At 33.5% G+C, this 18,203-nt stretch overlaps 1 protein-coding gene across 2 annotated transcripts in view; it reads right to left on the bottom strand.

Moving 5' to 3' along the window:
- LRP1B (LDL receptor related protein 1B) overlaps nucleotides 1-18,203 on the bottom strand; it is a 1,880,289-nt gene that overhangs the window by 348,115 nt on the left and 1,513,971 nt on the right. For both annotated transcript variants that reach the window (XM_088022156.1, XM_088022157.1), the window contains 2 exons: nucleotides 13,871-14,060; nucleotides 10,254-10,458 (listed from right to left, as the gene is read on the bottom strand). In XM_088022156.1, coding sequence (XP_087878282.1) covers nucleotides 10,254-10,458; nucleotides 13,871-14,060 — 395 coding nt within the window. The remainder of the gene's footprint in view (nucleotides 1-10,253; nucleotides 10,459-13,870; nucleotides 14,061-18,203) is intronic.

Below are 18,203 nucleotides of genomic sequence, written 5' to 3'. Positions count from 1 at the left end.
GGTTTGCTGACCTGTTTGAAAAAAACATATACAAAGTCTAAGGAAATATATCAATTACATTAGTATGGTTGCCCAAGGGGAACAAAACAGCAGTGAGGAATGAAGATAATAAGAAACACACACACACACACACACACACACACACACACACGGGCCTGACACAGACCGATCAATAGAAGATTAGAATGAACTCAACTAACTACACAGGAATTTTTTAGATAAGGAGCACTTGGCTTCTGTGAGGATCTAAGAAGAAATCTTCTCTAAAACGTATACTTTGATTTCTAGGGCTTCAACTCAGCTGCACAGGCACATGACAAATTAAGAATTGATACTGGTCATACTTTTTTACATATAAGTTAGTTAAAAAGATATAAGTGGGAAAAGCAAAAATCCTAAGTGGATAGGATATCAGAAAAATTGTTCTGCTCTTTCAACAGTATCATGTAACAGAAGCATTTTTAGAGTTTTCTAAGACTTCTACAGCATTATGCTATATACTCCTAGAATTTTTTTTCAGAATAAATATCATTTCTTTTCTTCCAAGGGAAATATCTTGTTATTAAATCTTTACTTTAAGCCAGATTGCATCTTTAACCGTTCTTAAAGATATTAGGAGATGACCTAGCTTTCACTTATACTCAGTCCCTTTGTTCTATAGTTATCTTAGTGATAGATTATAAAACAGGTAATTAATCAAGAAAATAGGCTTAAAAGTATAATAGGTATCCAGAAATTTAAGTCAATTTAAAAAAATGGCATTCAAGAACAAATAACTCATATTCTGTTTACAAAATAATGATTAAAACATAAGAGACAGTGGCTAATATATAGAAATGAGTGGTAACTCCATTGCACTGACCATGAACACTATGGCATAGCAACCACAGAATTCTGATAACAGGCAAAATAATAAGGTAACTTTGGACCCATACACATACCTTATCCAATGAACATGATAAAGTAACAGAACATAAGAATTGAAGGTAATAAAAATTGAGTCTTATGTTTTATTGGAGGATGGATTATATCTACCCATTAAAAAAAGATTTCAGTGTTTTCTTTGCATTTCAAATTATAATGGTCAGGTCACCAGAGAGGGCCATATAACCAAGCAATTTTCTTAGACTATACCATTATTAAAATAAATAAAAGCATAGAGAATTCCCTCCCTTTTTTGGTAAAGTTAACCCTATTCCTAAATCCATGTGACACCTATAGAAAGGTCAGATCCTAACTGTTTCCTTAATTGCATGGAGACTTACATCATGTCTTTTGTATGCAAAAGTATTATACAAAGTAAGTTGACTCAATCAAAGTGGTAATGACTTTAAAGAGAAAATGACAATTCTCACTATGTGTTTGAAACACTGCAGAGAGAGAGAAAAAAAGCTGGTTTGTTCAAGTTTCTTTCAGAAGCTTAAATTGAGACCTAAAAACCAAATTCATAAATAAATTTTGTCTCAAAAAAGAAAAAAAATGCCTAAAACTAAAATAAGTTATCTCATCAAGTACTTCGAGTGAAATAAAAAAAGAAGATGTTCAAGGTGTGCTTAAACAATCATCTGGCAGAGATGTTGAGGTGGGGAGTGTTCATGTGTTCATTATTAGATATAAAAACAAATATAAGCTAAAATCAACACAAATAATATTCTCTAATTTTGTGAAAACAGAAGTCACTGTGAATTCAAAGATGTAGAAAAGATGACCCCTGTCCTCAAATCTAGTTAAGCAGATAAAATATAGGTTCATTCAAAGATGGCTAACAATACCAAAATAAATTTTTGAGATTTCAATTATAATTCTTAATATTTTGAGGTCATATCATACATTCAGAACAGAATTACAATTATTCTTTCTTTCCAATCTTTTCTTATTCTGTAGACCTTAAATTCATACACAGAGGGCTCTTTTATAAATGAGGCTTTTAGGAACAGTGTCATGAGTTAAGTGCTAGTATCTAGATTTGTCTTGGAACTCACCAGTCTGTTACACAGCCTTTCAAAAGAAAAATAAAAATCCACCCACTCACAGAGATCAGTCTTCTTCCACTTATTACATTAAAAGAAAACATTGTTCAATTTATCTTCAAGTATGGAATGTGTGACACAGACCTAAAAAGTCATTATCTTGAAAGATAATCACTCAGTCGTTAAGGAGGGATTATGGGGGAGTAATATTATTTGGAGGTTTTATGGCTTTAGGAAGGAAGTAGAGGAAGGGACAATTTTGTAAATAAGCTGTTAAGCATTTTTGCATTGGCCTGAAGTTTTGAGATTCTTTTTTTTTGTGTGAGGATCTTTATTATAATAATTTTTATGAAATTAAGATAGATGTGATAATGAGATTTGAGTCATCTAAATCCTGGTTCTGCCTAATTTGCATTAAAACAGAAAGAGAGATGGCCAAGTCAACACACCCTACCTGCAAAGTGGCTCCCACTGCACCACATTTAGTGAGCGGCCTTATCCAGCAGGTAGCACTGTCCAGGACCAGCATCCCTTCAAAGCTCTCACTTGTGGCATCCTGCAAGTGGCCTCAGCCTGGACTGGTGCTAAGCCCAAGTGGCTCCTACCCTAGGGTGTGGGGTTCAGGAGACAACTCCTGCCCACAGCAGTCTCATTCCTTCTCCACAACAGAAGGGCACACAGAGGGCACCACTGGAGCCCTTGGTTCTGGTGATGACAGGGGGCTGTTCTTCTGGACCCCACAGGATACCTTCTGCATAAGACCACTACTTTCAAGACTAGGAGATATAGCTCCACCCTAACAGAGAGTTAGGCAAAATGAGGAGAGAGAGGAACATGTTCCAAATTAAAGAAAAAGAAGAGACCTTAGAGGAAAAAACAAAACAAAACAAAAAACAAACAAACAAAACCTAAACAAAATGGAATAAGCAATTTATCTGATAAAGAGTTCAAAGTAATGTTCATAAAGACACTCACAGAACACAAGAGAAGAATGGATGAAGATGATAAGAACTTTAACAGAGAGATAGATAATGTGCTTTTAGATATAAGAGCTGAAAAATACAACTGAAGTTTAAAAAAGTACGCTAGAAGAAATCAACAGCATATTAGATAATGCAGAAGAACAGATCAGCAATCTGGAAAACAGGGTAGTGAAATCATCCAGGCTGAACAGCCATAATAAAAAAAAAAAAATAATTAAAACATGAGGGTAGTTTAAGGGATCTCTGTAACAACATTAAGAGCTTATAGGAGTCTCAGAAGAAGAAAAGAGAAAGAAAGGTGCAGAAAATTTATTTGAAGAAATAATAGCTAAATCTTTCCTAATGTGGGGAAGGAAACAGACTTCTAGGGTTCAGGAATCAGAGAGTTCCCAACAAAATGAACCCAAAAAAGTCTACACTGAGACACATTATAATTAAAATGTCAAAATTTAAAAATAGAGAATCTTTCTTTTTTCTTTAAATTTTTTATTGTTATGTTAATCACCATACATTACATCATTAGTTTTTGATGTAGTGTTCCATGATTCATTGTTTGTGCATAACACCCAGTGCTCCACGCAGAACGTGCGCTCTTTAATACCCATCACCAGGCTAACCCATCCCCTCACCCCCCTCCCCTCTAGAACCCTCAGTTTGTTTTTCAGAGTCCATTGTCTCTCATGGTTTGTCTCTCCCTCCAATTTCCCCCCCTTCATTCTTCCCCTCCTGCTATCTTCTTCTTTTTTTTTTCTTAACATATATTGCATTATTTGTTTCAGAGGTACAGATATGTGATTCAATAGGCTTGCACAATTCACAGCACTCACCATAGCACATACCCTCCCCAATGTCTATCACCCAGCTACCCCATCCCTCCCACCCACCCCCACTCCAGCAACCCTCAGTTTGTTTCCTGAGATTAAGAAGTATTGAGATTTCATCAAGATTAAAAGCTTTTACACAGCAAAAGTAACAGTCAACAAAACCAAAAGACAACCGACAGAATGGGAGAAGATATTTGCAAATGACATATCTGATAAAGGGCTAGTATTCAAAATCTATAAAGAACTTATCAAACTCAACACCCAAAGAAGAAATAAAAATGGAGAATCTTAAAAGCAGGAAGACAAAAGCAACTAGTCATACACAAGGGAACCCTCATAAGACTATCAGCTAATTTTTCAGCAGAAAATTTGCAAGCCAGAACAGAGTGGCCCAAAATATTTAAAGCACTGAAAGAAAAAAATTTACAACCAAAAATACTCTATCTGGCAAGATTTTAATTCAGAACTGAAGGAGAGATAGAGTTTCTCAGACAAACAAAGTTAAAGGAGTTGATCACAACTAAATTGGCCTTATAAAAATTTTACAGGGATTTCTTTAAACAGAAAAGAAATGGCCATAACTAGAAAAAAATTATATAAAAAACGCTCTTAGTAAAAACAAACATATCATAAAAGTAGTAGATCAACCACTTATAAATCTAATATGAAAGAAAAATGACAAAAGAAATAAAATCAACTGTATCAACAAGAAATAAGGAATACACAAAATTTAAAAATGTGAAGTATGACCTCAAAAGCATAAAACATGGTTGGGTAGTAAAACTTTAGTGCTTTTAGAACTTAGGTGACCATCAACTTAAAGTAGACTGATTATATAAATATATATTTATAAATATTTATAAATAAATATATATTTAATTTAAATATAAATATTGCAATATATATGAATGCCATTGTAACTACAAATGAAGAAATTGTATAATTACACAAAAAAATAAAGAGAAAATAAAACATGACACTAAAGAAAGTCATCAGTCACAATGGAAGAGAACAAGAGAAGAGCAGAGAACTTCAAAAAACATCTTAAAAACAATTAACAAACTGACACTATACATACCTATCAGTAATTACTTTAAATGTAAATGTACTAAATGATCCAATCAAAAGACATAGGATGGGTGGGGCCTTGGTGGTGTAGTGGTGAGCATAGCTGCCTTCCAAAAGACAAAGTTGAATGAATTAAAAAAGAAAAGTTCCATGTCTATGTTATCTACAAGACAGTCACGTTACACCTACAGGCATATGATTGAAAGTAAAGGGATAAAAAGAGATATTCCAGGCGAATGGAAGCAAAAAGAAATCTGTGGCAGCAATATTTAAATCAAAAAAACAAAACAAGACAAAAAACAGACTTTAAAACAGACTGTAACAAGAGGCAAAGAGGGCATGACAATGACATAATGATAAAGGGATCAATCCAGCAAGAGAATACATCAATTTTAAATATGTACGCACCCAACATTAGAGTACCTAAATATATAGAGCAAATATTAACAGACATAAAGAGAGAAACTGATAGTAATACAACCATAGTAGGAGACTATAACACCCCAGATACATCAATGAATAGATCATTCAGACAGAAAATCAACAAGGAAATATTGGCCTTAAGCTATACATTAGACTAGATGGACTTAATAGATATATACAGAACATTCCATCCAAAAACTGCTGAATACATTGTTTTCAAGTGCACATGGAACACTCTCTAGGACAGGTCACATGTTAGGCCACAAAACAATTCTCAATAAGTTTAAGAAGAAGTTTTTTTCCCCTATCACAACAGTATGAAACTAGAAATTAGTTACAGAGGAAAACTGTAAAAATCACAGAAATGTAGATATTAAACAACATGCTACTAAACAACAAGTGAGTCAATGAAGAAATCAAAAAGGAAATAAAAAAAAAATACATGGGAAAAATAAAATTGGACACAAAATACTGTAAAATCTATGGAACCCAGCCAAACAAGTTCTAAGAGGGAAGTTCATAGTGATACAATCCTACCTCAAGAAACAAGAAAAACCTCAATAACAATCTAAACTTACACCTCATAGAAAGAAAAAAAAGAACAAACATAGCCCAAAGTTAGTAAAAGGAAGGAAATAATAAAGATTAGAGCAAAAATTAATGAAATATAAAGACAAAAAATAGAAAAGATCAATAAAACTAAAATAAGCTTCTTTAAAAGGATAAATAAACTTGATAAACTTTAGCCAAATTCATCAAGAAAAAAAAGAAAAAAGAGGGGACCCAAATACATAAAATCTGAAATCAAAGAGTAGAAGTTACAACTGACAACACAGAAATACAAAGGATTCAGGGCGCCTGGGTGGCCCAGTCGTTAAGCATCTGCCTTCAGCTCAGGTCATGATCCCAGGGTCCTGGGAATGAGTCCCACATCGGGCTCCCTGCAGGGAGCCTGCTTCTCCCTCTGCCTCTGCCTGCCGCTCTGCCTACATGTGCTCTCCCTCTTTCTCTCTGTCAAATGAATAATTAAGGTCTTAAAAAAAAAAAGAAATACAAACGATTATAAGAGACTACTAGGAGGGGCGCCTGGGTGGCTCAGTTGGTTAAGCGACTGCCTTCGGCTCAGGTCATGATCCCAGGGCCCTGGGATCGAGCCCCGCATCTGGCTCCCTGCTCGGCGGGAAGCCTGCTTCTCCCTCTCCCACTCCCCCTGCTTGTTGTGTTCCCTCTCTCGCTGTCTCTCTCTGTGTCAAATAAATAAATAAAATCTTTAAAAAAAAAAAAAGAGACTACTAGGAACAACTGTATGCCAACAAGTTGGACGACCTAGAAGAAAAGGATAAATTCCTAGAAACATACAATCTTCCAAGACTGAATCAGAAAAAAAAAATATATATATATAGAAAATGTGAACAGAATGATTACTAGCAATGAAATTGAATCAGTAATCAAAAACCTCCCAAAGAACAATTTTACCAAACATATGAAGAAGAGATAATACCTAGTCTTCTCAAACTATTCCAAAAAGTTAAAGAGAAAGAGATGTTTCCAAATTTATTCTATAAGGCCAGCATTACCCTGATACCAAAACCAGACAAAGGCACTGCAAAAAAAGAAAATTACATGCCAATATCTTTTCTTCATAAACATACATGCACAAATTCTCAATGAAATCTTCAATTAAAAATGATCAAGAGGACCTGAATAGAGATTTTTCTGAAGAACATACAGATGGCCAACGCATACAGGAAAAGATGCTCAACATCACTAATCATTAGGGAAAAGCAAATCAAAACCACAATGACATATCAGCGTATACCTGCCAGAATGGCTAGTATCAGAGAAACAAGAAATAACAAATGTTGGGAAGGATGTGGAGAAATGGGAATGGTCATCTGCTGATGGTGAGAATATAAATTGGTGCAGCCACTATGGAAAACAGTATGGAATTTCCTTAGAAAACTAAAAATAGAAATGCCATTTATTTCAGTAATTCCACTTCTGGGTGTTTATCCAAAGAAAACAAAAAGTCTAATTTGAAAAGATATACATACTCGTATGTTCACTGTAGCATTATTTACAATAGCCAAGATGTGTAAGCAACACAAGTGCCCATCAATAGATGAATAGATAGAGAACATGTAAAATATATATATTGCAATATTAACTCAGCCATAACAAAGAATGAACTACTGCCTTTTGTGAAAACATAGATGGATTTAGAGGGTATTATGCTACATGAAATAAGTCAAAGAAAGTCAAATACTGTATGATATCATTTACATGTGGAACCAAAAATACAAAATAAACTGACAAAACAAAAACAGACTCATAGATACAGAAGCAAACCGTAGTTGTCAGGAGTAGGGAGTTGGGGAGATGGGCAAAATAGATGAAGGGGATTAAGAGGTACAAACTTCCAGTTATAAAGTAAATAAGTCACAGGGATCAAAAGTACAGCATAGGGAATACAGTCAATAATGTTGTAATAATTTTATATGGTGACAGATGGTACCTAAACTAATTGATCATTTTGTAATGTCTATAAATGTTGAATCACTATGTTGTATCTGTAAAATTAATGCAATATTCTATGTCAACCATACTTCAATTAAAAAAAAAACAGAGAGAAGAAATGAAAACAGTTTTATGTCAAGATTGGATTGTATTTATAGTCAAAAGTTAACACATTTTCTCTATCCTATGTCTTTATGTAACAGAAAAATCTCTGCAGTATTCAATATGTCTTTTATTAAATAAAAAAATGCTATTGGTTAAAATGGAATTCTACAGAATTTCTTTTTTTCAAAGACAGAACGAAGCAGAAGCTACTAGAGATTATATAACCTTGAAATCCTTGTTGCATTATACAGTCCTATGGTTTCTATAATTCAACTATCCAGATGCATATTTATTAAAGGCCAGATGAGTGGGACACATTCGCTCCTTTACAATGAAGATAAAGATAATGAAATCTAGATGGATGTAAAAATGTAATAAATTTTGAAATACTTTCCCAGTTTTGGGGCCAAATCAGATTTTTTTTTTGATGATAAAAGTAGAGGGAATGTAAAATGTAATTCTAAGTTTGTGAGACAAAATTGGTTAGCGTCCTGTGGTAGGATAAAACCATAGCCTTTAAAGTAATGTTCTCCTCTCGACATTTGCATTTCTACAGGACAGAAATCTTTTTCCCCCCAATTTTATTGAAATATAATTGACATATAACATTATGTAAGCTTAAAGTGTATAACATGATGATTTGATATTGTATATATTGCAAAATGATTACCACAATAAGGTTAGTTAATACATCCATAACCTCATGTAGTTAGAATTTGTGTGTGTGTGCGTGTGTGTGTGTGTGTGTGTGTGTGTGTGTGTGTGTGGTGCAGGTGAGAACATTTAAAATCTATCTTTCAGCAACTTTAAATATACAATACAATATTGTTCACTATAGCCAGCCAGAAAGTATCCTGGTTTAGACAGGGATGCAAAATGGAGAGTGGAAATCTTAACTAGGCATATATTGTTTAAGTATCAAAAGAAATCTTTTAAGTTATATTAGAGGTCTGATGACTGAACCACTTAGGGTGGCTATAATTACCATACATAAGAATACACTGTGGGGGTAAAAGCAAAGCAGGTATATATAAAAAAAAATAAATTGAAGTGGATAAAGCATTTCTATAAGGCACTATGGAAGCATTTTCTGTATCAGTCCCTACGAGAAAGTAATACCACATCCAGGACAATGATTTTCCTGACTGCCATTTGAAAAGCATTATCCAATAGCTTCTTTTAGAGTTTCTCTGCTATGTTCTTGGGCACATACTTTTGTACTGTATCCTCATAATAACCTTGAAGGTTAGGTAGAGAATTTGCATATTAAAAAACTAAAATTTATGAAGATTAAATGATTGGCCTTTATTTTTATTTTACTATTATTTTTTTACTGATGATGGCTAATTTTCATTCAATAGCTATTATTTTATTTTGTTAAAAATATTTAATTTATTTAAGCTAAGGGAAAAAAAAAACAGTTTACCCATTTCTCCCACTCCCACCACCTCTTGTAACCACCAGTCTGTGCTCTGTATCTATGAACTTAGTTTGTTTACTTGTTTGTTTTTTATGATTCCACATATAAGGGAGGTCATAAGGTATTTGCCTTTTTCTAACTTATTTCACTTAGCAGAATGTCTCAAGTTCCACCCACATTGTCACAAATGGCAAAACATCGTTCTTTTTTGTGGTTGAATAATATTCCATTATATAAATATACTATATTTTCTTGATTCATTTGGCTATCGATGGACACTTGGGTTGCTTCCACATTTCACCTACTATTAATAATGCTGCAATCATCATAGGAATGGATATATCTTTTCAAGTGTGTATTTTTGTTTTCTTGGTTTACATACTCAGAAGTGGAACTGCTGGATTATATGGTATTAGTGTTTTTAATTTTTTGAGGAACCTCCATACTGTTTTCCATAGTGACTGCACCAATTTACATTTTCACCATCAGTGCACAGAATAAAGTTTCTAAGAGTTAGACTGTCTCTATGGTAGCAAATGCACGTGAACACATTTTTCAAAAATATTATCCAGTTTTCTTTTTCACCTTATATTCAATTGGATTTGTTCAAACAATTACATATTTTTTTTAATTTTATTTATTTATTTAACTGACACAGAGAGAGAGAGACAGCTAGAGAAAGAACACAAGCAGGAGGAGTGGGAGAGGGAGAAACAGGCTTCCCGCCAAGCAGGGAGCCCGATGCGGGGCTCGATCCCAGGACCTGGGGATCATGAACTGAGCCGAAGGCAGCCGCTTAACCAACTGAGCCACCCAGATGCCCCCAAACAATTACATATTTTGAAATCTCTTGATACACATATTTCAGGCAAGTACAGAGTATATTTTTTTTCAAAAGTATAATTGCTTAAATCTATAATCAAGAAATTCTCAGTTAACTTACATGTCTCTGGGATCCATCATATTCACATCTTTCAATTTTTCCTAGGCTGCCATCTGAGAAATACAGCTTCTCTGCACGGTGGTCAATGGTAAGACCATTTGGAGTGAGTATGTCTGTACTGACCACCACTTGAGCATTTTTCCCAGTCAGGGTAGATCTCATGATACTTGGATGTTGTTCATTCCAGTTGGTCCAAAACATTAAACTAATTAAAATGAAAATTGTGATAATAAGTTAAAATTTTCATTAACAACAGAAACAGTAGAAATATGGTGATGTCAAGCTCTTTATAAAAAAAGCAAAATTATTTATCTCATATTCTCTGACCCCTAAGGAAGTCTAGGTAATAAATGGAGATATGTATATTATATATGCATGTATGTTTTTCTCAGTTTCTTAAAATCTAGAAACTATTTCTGAAAAACAATTATCTTGTACATTCTCTCAAATAATTTGATTAAATTGAGTCCTTTTGATGTATAGTGAGAATTTATTTTAATTAGGGATGAAACAGTTATCCTAAATCTTCTGTGAATGTATTCTAACTTAATTAATATCATGTTTCAGCAGATTAAGTATAATTGCTTTAGACATCATTCTTAACCTAACTATATTTATTTTCTTTAATTGGCAAATATCAAAATCTCCTTCTCTTTCCTGGTTTGCTTTTTAGATTCTGCATTCTCCTTTGCATATGTCTTAGAGAAATACAATTAATAAACTACTATATTTCTTTAATTTCTTCTCTTCTCTCTTTGTCAGTGTGATTTTTTAAATAAATGACAATGTTGATTTTGGAATTCCAGAGGTTAGTCTCAACTCCCTAAAAGTATTATCTGTTACTTAGAGATTTTATAGAATGCTTTAAATCAGTGTCTGTCAACCTGTTCTTTGGGGAAGGCTTTACAAGTTACTGGAAAAATAGAGAGTCTGTAGAGTTCCAGTTTCTAATCCCTATTTTTACAAAAACAGCTCTTCTGTCTCTTATTTTATCTATAGGACTGTCCCTAAGAGTTTATTTGAGGACTGACTGTTGCTGCTTAGAATGGAACAAAGGAGAGAAGGAAGGAAGGAAAGAAGGAGGGAGGGAGGGAGGCAGGAAGGGGAGGGAAAAAGGGAGAAGGTGGGAAGGAAGGAAGGAAGGAAGAAAAGAACAAGGAATAAAGGAGGAAAGGAAGAAGGGAGGAAGAGAGAGAGGCTGACAGGCAGGCTATTTTACATATTTGAAAAAAAACATGCTTAATATATGTTGACAAAAACTATTTGAAATAATATTTAATATTTACAGCAAGATTATATATACCATTTCTATGTCTTATCATTTAAAGGTCGTGCAGAATTATAACCAACAAAATTTTCAATATGTGTTTTTTTATTTTTTTATTTTTATTTTTATTTTTTTTAAAGATTTTATTTACTTATTTGAGAGAGAGAGAATGAGAGATAGAGAGCACGAGAGGGAAGAGGGTCAGAGGGAGAAGCAGACTCCCTGCTGAGCAGGGAGCCCGATGTGGGACTCGATCCCAGGACTCCAGGATCATGACCTGAGCCGAAGGCAGTCGCTTAACCAACTGAGCCACCCAGGCGCCCAATATGTGGTTTTTTAGTATTATGCAAACACTTATTACTGAACAATATTCAAGTCACAACAAAAATCTTTCTATTTGCTAATTTAAAATAACTCCCACCAATTGAGAAAAGCTGGGTCAACTATGCTCTTTGTTAAAATGTTTCATAGCCTTTTAATCTATCCTGTGCAACATGAAAGTGTTCTAAGTGAGCAAGTGTCAAAAATATTTTGTCCTATGAATGAGTAAATTTGCAAAAACAAATGGAATTCCACTTTCTTAAATTACACAGTAGTTTTATCCACACATTGTGACTTGTGAAAGAAAAATAGTTAAAACATTTTAAAAGTTATGCATATAATATAAAGTATTAAGTATACTTGTCTGCAGTATTTTCCTAAATTATTGGTTTTAGAATTACAGAATTTCTGAAGGTATTAGTATTCCTTTAATTTCACCTTTCATTTCACAAATAAGAAAACAGAGGCCAGAGAGCTTGAGTAATTAAAATTATAGTAATTGAACCAAGTTTTGAACCTAGAATTTAAGATTTTATTTTAAAATTTCTGTTCACCAATTGACATACATTTTCAAAAGTGATTTGAAAGTGTCATTGATATGTATAACAAAAAATATTTTTATACTTTAAATTTTAGTTATATATAATTTTTCAATTAAAACATTTTGATGTGTTTAATTCTAATTTACAGTTCACTGTATGTTAGATGGAAGTGTAATTTTAGCTTATGTAGTAAATACAAGATAAAGCACTTATCAGTTAAAACTAATCATATATAATATTGTCAGTCATCTCCTTTATGTTTATTTCAAAACTGTCTTAGAAATTCCTTTGATTAACTACAGACACTTATTATTGTCCTAAGATTCTCCTGGTAAACCCTCAAGATCAAAGCAGTTGATTCAACAACAAGCTGTATTGTGATAGGTCCGTGGTGTGAACGGAAGCAGCTCCCCCCAGGCATCTGAAAGCCTGTGTCCATCTGAACTAAATCACCAGAGCTTGTGAGGAATCAGCTTTCTCTCAACCTTCAGAGTCTTCATTTAAGATGAAAGTGTTAACTGAATTAAATCTAATCTCATTTCTAGCTCTGTCAGAGTGCCCAGATATAGTTATTCACACACTGACTAATTTATGCAGTCCTTTCTTCTTTCAAGTGGTCAGGGTCAATGTTTATCAGTAATTGTTTTTTTATCCTTCATTTTTTTCTTTACCACGTCTAAAAAAGAGCTCTTCTATTTCTACTTGGTGAAAGCCAGATTTGTCTGATGTTTATTTGCTTAAGAACAAAAGGACTTTCCAGTAGTAAAATATTCTTATAATATTGAATGAAAGCAGAACTTCATAAAAATCTTTTTTCTGCATAACCCAAGCTTTGTTCTTCTTTTTTCATAAAATTGCTTCCTTATGGCATCCACCCCAAACATGATTTTTTTCTAATTTGTTTTGTTTTTTATTCACTCTATACCATAGCTTGAGTATTTCTTCTTGTCACAAATTCTTTGTATGTATTATTTTAAATGCCTGCACAATATGTCATCAAACACGTGGTAAATTTAGACTCTTGTCAAGTTTTTGAAAATATAGCTGCACACAGAGTTATTGTTGTTTTCTGTGTTTCAATTGGAGAGATTCCAAGTTGTTAAAATTACTTAATTAGATTATAAAAACATCTTTTAGTTTTTAATACATGTTAACAGGTTTTTTTTTTTTCAGATTTATCATCTCAATCACCCATGCATTAGTGTCTTCTTCATATACCTTTTCCATCACAGTATTGTTTCTATTTTCCCTTTCATCATTTAAATTTGCTTTTGCTGGAATTCTCATGGAGTTGGTACGTGGCATTTCACAAGCCTGGATTCTAATTATTCACATTTACAATGCTCTTTTTAAAAAATAGTTTTATGAATCAGGAAAGGAAAACTTCAAAGAATACCTGTGTCTTAAAAGTTAATTCTTTTTAAAATTAACATATCTTTGATAATCTTTGACTTATAATGAAGAAATAACAATTCACTGTTTCTTACTTTTGGCATTCATCCAGGGCTAGCACATGTGGGTGGTCATCCTCTGACATGGCAATGACTGCTTCCCTGTCAAATGCTCCTGGCCGTGTTTGGTCCACTGTATGTCTGGTGATGGATGAGGTAGTGGAGCTGGTCCAGTACAGTGTATCCCAAGCCCTGTGATAAGCAAGTCCTTCAACAGAACCCACATCTGATGGAGGAAAGAAGAGAATAAATTTACACTTTTATCTACAAAAGACAGTTTCTCGACAGAAAAGGAATTTAAGATATATTCATATATTTACATGTTATTTTAGCAATCATTTCTTCACAAACTCTCCAAAATAAAAACATATTAATTTTGATGCCTACAACTGATAGCTGATTACACACAGCAAAACTGAGCTATGAACTGGTATATTTGTCACAAGAGCAGTTTTTGCAAAATGATGTCACTAAAGTCTGAATCGTCTCACCACGTCCCCAAGAAAAAGAACCTCAATTAGGCAAATAATTTTTATTTAAGAAAATGCTCTCTTTTTTTCATATCTCAATCATTAATTTTCAGAAAGTATCCACTGTGCAATAATTTACAGATGCTTTTGAAAATCATATGTAGAGATTCCCATCGAAGTATAATCATAATGAATTTTATCTTGATAGTATATCTGAAGACATCAAGGAAAAGTTAACACATCAACAACTACAAGAGTATTGAAAAGCCAAATCCAACACCACACTTCCAACTATTAAACAATGGTAGAGAATGTTTTAATAAGTTACTGCAATAAGTTCTTTAATTCTATTCAGCTAATGTGATATAAAAGTAAAAGAAAATGAAATTAATTACTGGCTAACATAGGCTTTAAGTGTTGTCAGAAAAGATAAATGGTAGCACACAGGTTCCAGTACATAAAAGAGACAATGTGAAAAACAAGAGTAATTATTTCTTAAATTGTTTTCCCAATTACACAAGATAGCTGTGTTATTTTTCAGAGGTGCTTTGAGTACCTTTTTTAGTATAACCAAATTATTATAGTTTTTCCTTTGTGTTGTCTGTTTTTCTCAGAGTTATTACTCTTAGCATGTTTAATTTCAGGGAAGGATATCTATAGCTTTGGCAGTCATGCTAAGAAATTAACATTATAACAAGCAGAGTTTTTCCACTGTATTTCTCTCAAAAAATCTCTGAAAAGAATTATTCAGCTCTTCTAAAATTAGGTAAATAAAAAGAGTTATTTTCAGGTTTAAGATGGGTAAATATTTAGTTTGATGGTCGATAGAATTTGGAGTGCAAAACAATATTAGTCTTTTGAACTAGATTTCTTTAATGTGATTAAGTTTTGTCATTTTTTTTTCTACACACAACTGAGAAGAATCCACTAACAATAAAATTATTAGCTACCATTTATTGGGCACTGTCTTTCTGCTAGGAATTGTGCTAACTATTTTGCATGCGTCACTTTATCGGTAAGCTACTCGGTGAAGTTTTATTGTTCTTTTCCTAAAAAGGACACTGAAACCCATGGTCACAGGACTGACAGAGTTAAAGTAAGATTTTTAACACAGGTTCATCTGCTTCCAAAAGCCTATATTCTTTAGCACTACCATTTAGAGATGGGTTTATAGCCCCTATCACCAATGCTCAATCTACACAAAGCTAGAATCCAACAAATGACTCAGTTTCAACCTGTCTCACTCTAGGTGAATTTTATAACCAGTTATTTACTATGAGTGGCCTCCTCTCACACATTCAACAAAACAATTTACAAGAAATTAATGTGGGTGATTAGTATGGAAACTTAGGCCAGAGATGATGGGAGAAAAATTACTAAACATAATCACAATGAAATCTGTTAAATTCTTTTTATATGAATCATATGGCATTCTTACTTGAGGTGAGTAGGTGGGAGATTGGAAATGGTCACAGTTACTTCCATCATTAATAAAAAAAATCATCCATTCCACTGTACTTTTGCACTTTCAAACCATGTTAGAAATGAAACTAACTCTATTAGTAGTGTAAGTAGCATTATGCTCTTTCATCATTCACAAACAGAATGAGAAATGGTGTAGCTCCGAAAAAATCCACGTATCAGAATCATTCATCAACGCTCATTCTGTATCTTCCCCCTCTACTGGCTTTGACAGATCATCTTCATGGCCACCTTTTCCCTGCCGCATGAGGAAATAACACTTGGTATCACCACTGAGATGAAGCCGACTCTCATTCTCTATGGTTGACATAGGTCCAGGTTTACCGGAGTACATAACCTCATTATCCAGGTACAATCTCTTTTATTTTATTTTTGTAATAAATGACAACCTGGCAGTACACTTAATCATAATTTGGTGCTACATTTGAAAGTATTTCAGTAATGCACTTTTTCTCAAAAAGATATCTAATTCTCCATATAAATTGTACTTGTCATTAACCAATAGCCAGTTAAAGACATACGTAAAATTAAAAATCATGAAAAATCTTAGTTGAGATAACATTAAGACATTCATATCACTTTTATGATTATTTCACACAATGTGGGTTCGTGTGTGTGTGTGTGTGTATGTGTGTGTGTGTGTATTTGAATACTAAGGTTCCTGAATCAGTTGAACAGGTAGAATAAGAACTTGGAGTTATTGATCCTGGCAGATAATTATGTAGTTTGAAAATTAAAATAAAATGCTTATCTGTCCACTCAACCAGCCCTAAAATGTTAAACAGAATTAAACATCCTTTGGAACTCGAGATTGTAAAATGGGCATAATTTAAATAAGTAAATAAATAAACAAATAAATAAATAATAAATAAATAAATAACAGTGCCATTTTTGCAACTCCATACTTTTTACCTCAGCAAAATAATTATATTGAAAGTGTGATGCATAACCAAGTAAAAATACTACCCCTTCATTCCATGCACTTATTTAAAAAAAAAAAGTGACAGAGGTCCCTTCCCTCCAACTTCCTTTGAGCTGGGAATTAGATTTGGCTAAGCATGAATGAGGTCCTGATATGTTTTTGTAGAAGTAAGAGGAGGTCAGTTCATTAAAAAATACAAGGCAGGCAAATAACTCTGAACCATGGCTATAGTTAATTTCCTAGATTCTAATTTCCGCAGAAATGGACCAGGAAATTGAGTCTATCAGCCTGGCACACTGACACCAACAACTACTCTGACAGCTACCCAGAGGACGTCCTAGGGAACACACCTTCATCTCATCACAACTGAAGAAGGGACAAGAGCTCCTTCTTGTCTTTACAGTGTTCAGGATAAGAGCTTACAAAATGGGAAAGGCAATGAAGATGCTCTTGGGAGGGAGCTACAAGTACAAATCATTGCCATTCATCTGACTGGAACAACAGTCACAGATTAAATCCTGTAGCAAAATTAACAGGAAATAATATTTATTTTAAGAATATGCTATAACTGCAAAGCGTCATAATGGCCTCTCCTCTTGAAAGTATCCTATTCTCTTACTCATTGGCTTATTTACTAAAGCCATGAAGTATCAGAAGGTTTGTTGTTTGAAATTATATTAGTAGTATAAAGCATCCTAATTTTGTCTGCAGTATCTAAAGACAGAGAAGCAGGCTCAATTTTCAACCCAGGTACTAATGAGGGTATTCAAATGGCTGATAAAACATAAACCATGTTTGATATTATCAGCCAACACAAAAATGGAAATCAAAATCATACTTCACATCCATTATGATGACTGTAATTTAAAAAAGTAACAAGTTTCAGCAAAGAAGTGGAACATTCATACATTGCTGGTGGGAATATAAAATAGTGCAGCTGTTTTGGTAAACAGTCTGGCAGTTTTTCAAAATTTTAAATATATCATTACCACTTGACAAAGCAATTCCCCTGGTAGGTCCATACCCAAGAGAAATGAAAACGTATATCCATGTGAACACACATGTTCATTAGAGTTTTATGCATGATAACCAAAAGCAGAAATAGCCCAAATATCAACCAGCTGCTGAATGGATGAATGAATGTGGTACATCTATACAATGAATATATTTTAGTAATAAAAAAGAATGAAGTACTGATATAAGCTAAAACATGGATGAACCACGAAAATGGTATACTAAGTGAAAGAAGCCAGTTACATTAAACCTCTTATTCTGAATTTCCTTTACATGAAATCTTTAAAGGCATAAAATAGATTAGTGATTGTCTGGTTAGGGAGTATGGGGTGGGAGAATAAAAAGTAACTTTTCCTGGGGGGTGGGGTGAGGAAAATATTGTCAAATTGATGGTCATTATGGTTATACATCTCTGAAAATACTAAGACACTTTAAATGTGCAAAATGGTCTATGGATGATCAAAGTAAATCTGGAGCTCTA

The sequence above is a fragment of the Eumetopias jubatus genome, unplaced genomic scaffold, assembly GCF_037043125.1.
Source record: "Eumetopias jubatus isolate StellerSeaLion01/CBP00866 unplaced genomic scaffold, mEumJub1_p1.0 scaffold_3, whole genome shotgun sequence".
Lineage (NCBI taxonomy): Eukaryota > Metazoa > Chordata > Mammalia > Carnivora > Otariidae > Eumetopias > Eumetopias jubatus.
Note: the sequence above shows the minus strand (reverse complement) of the source record. Positions and strands in the feature narration are given on the sequence as shown.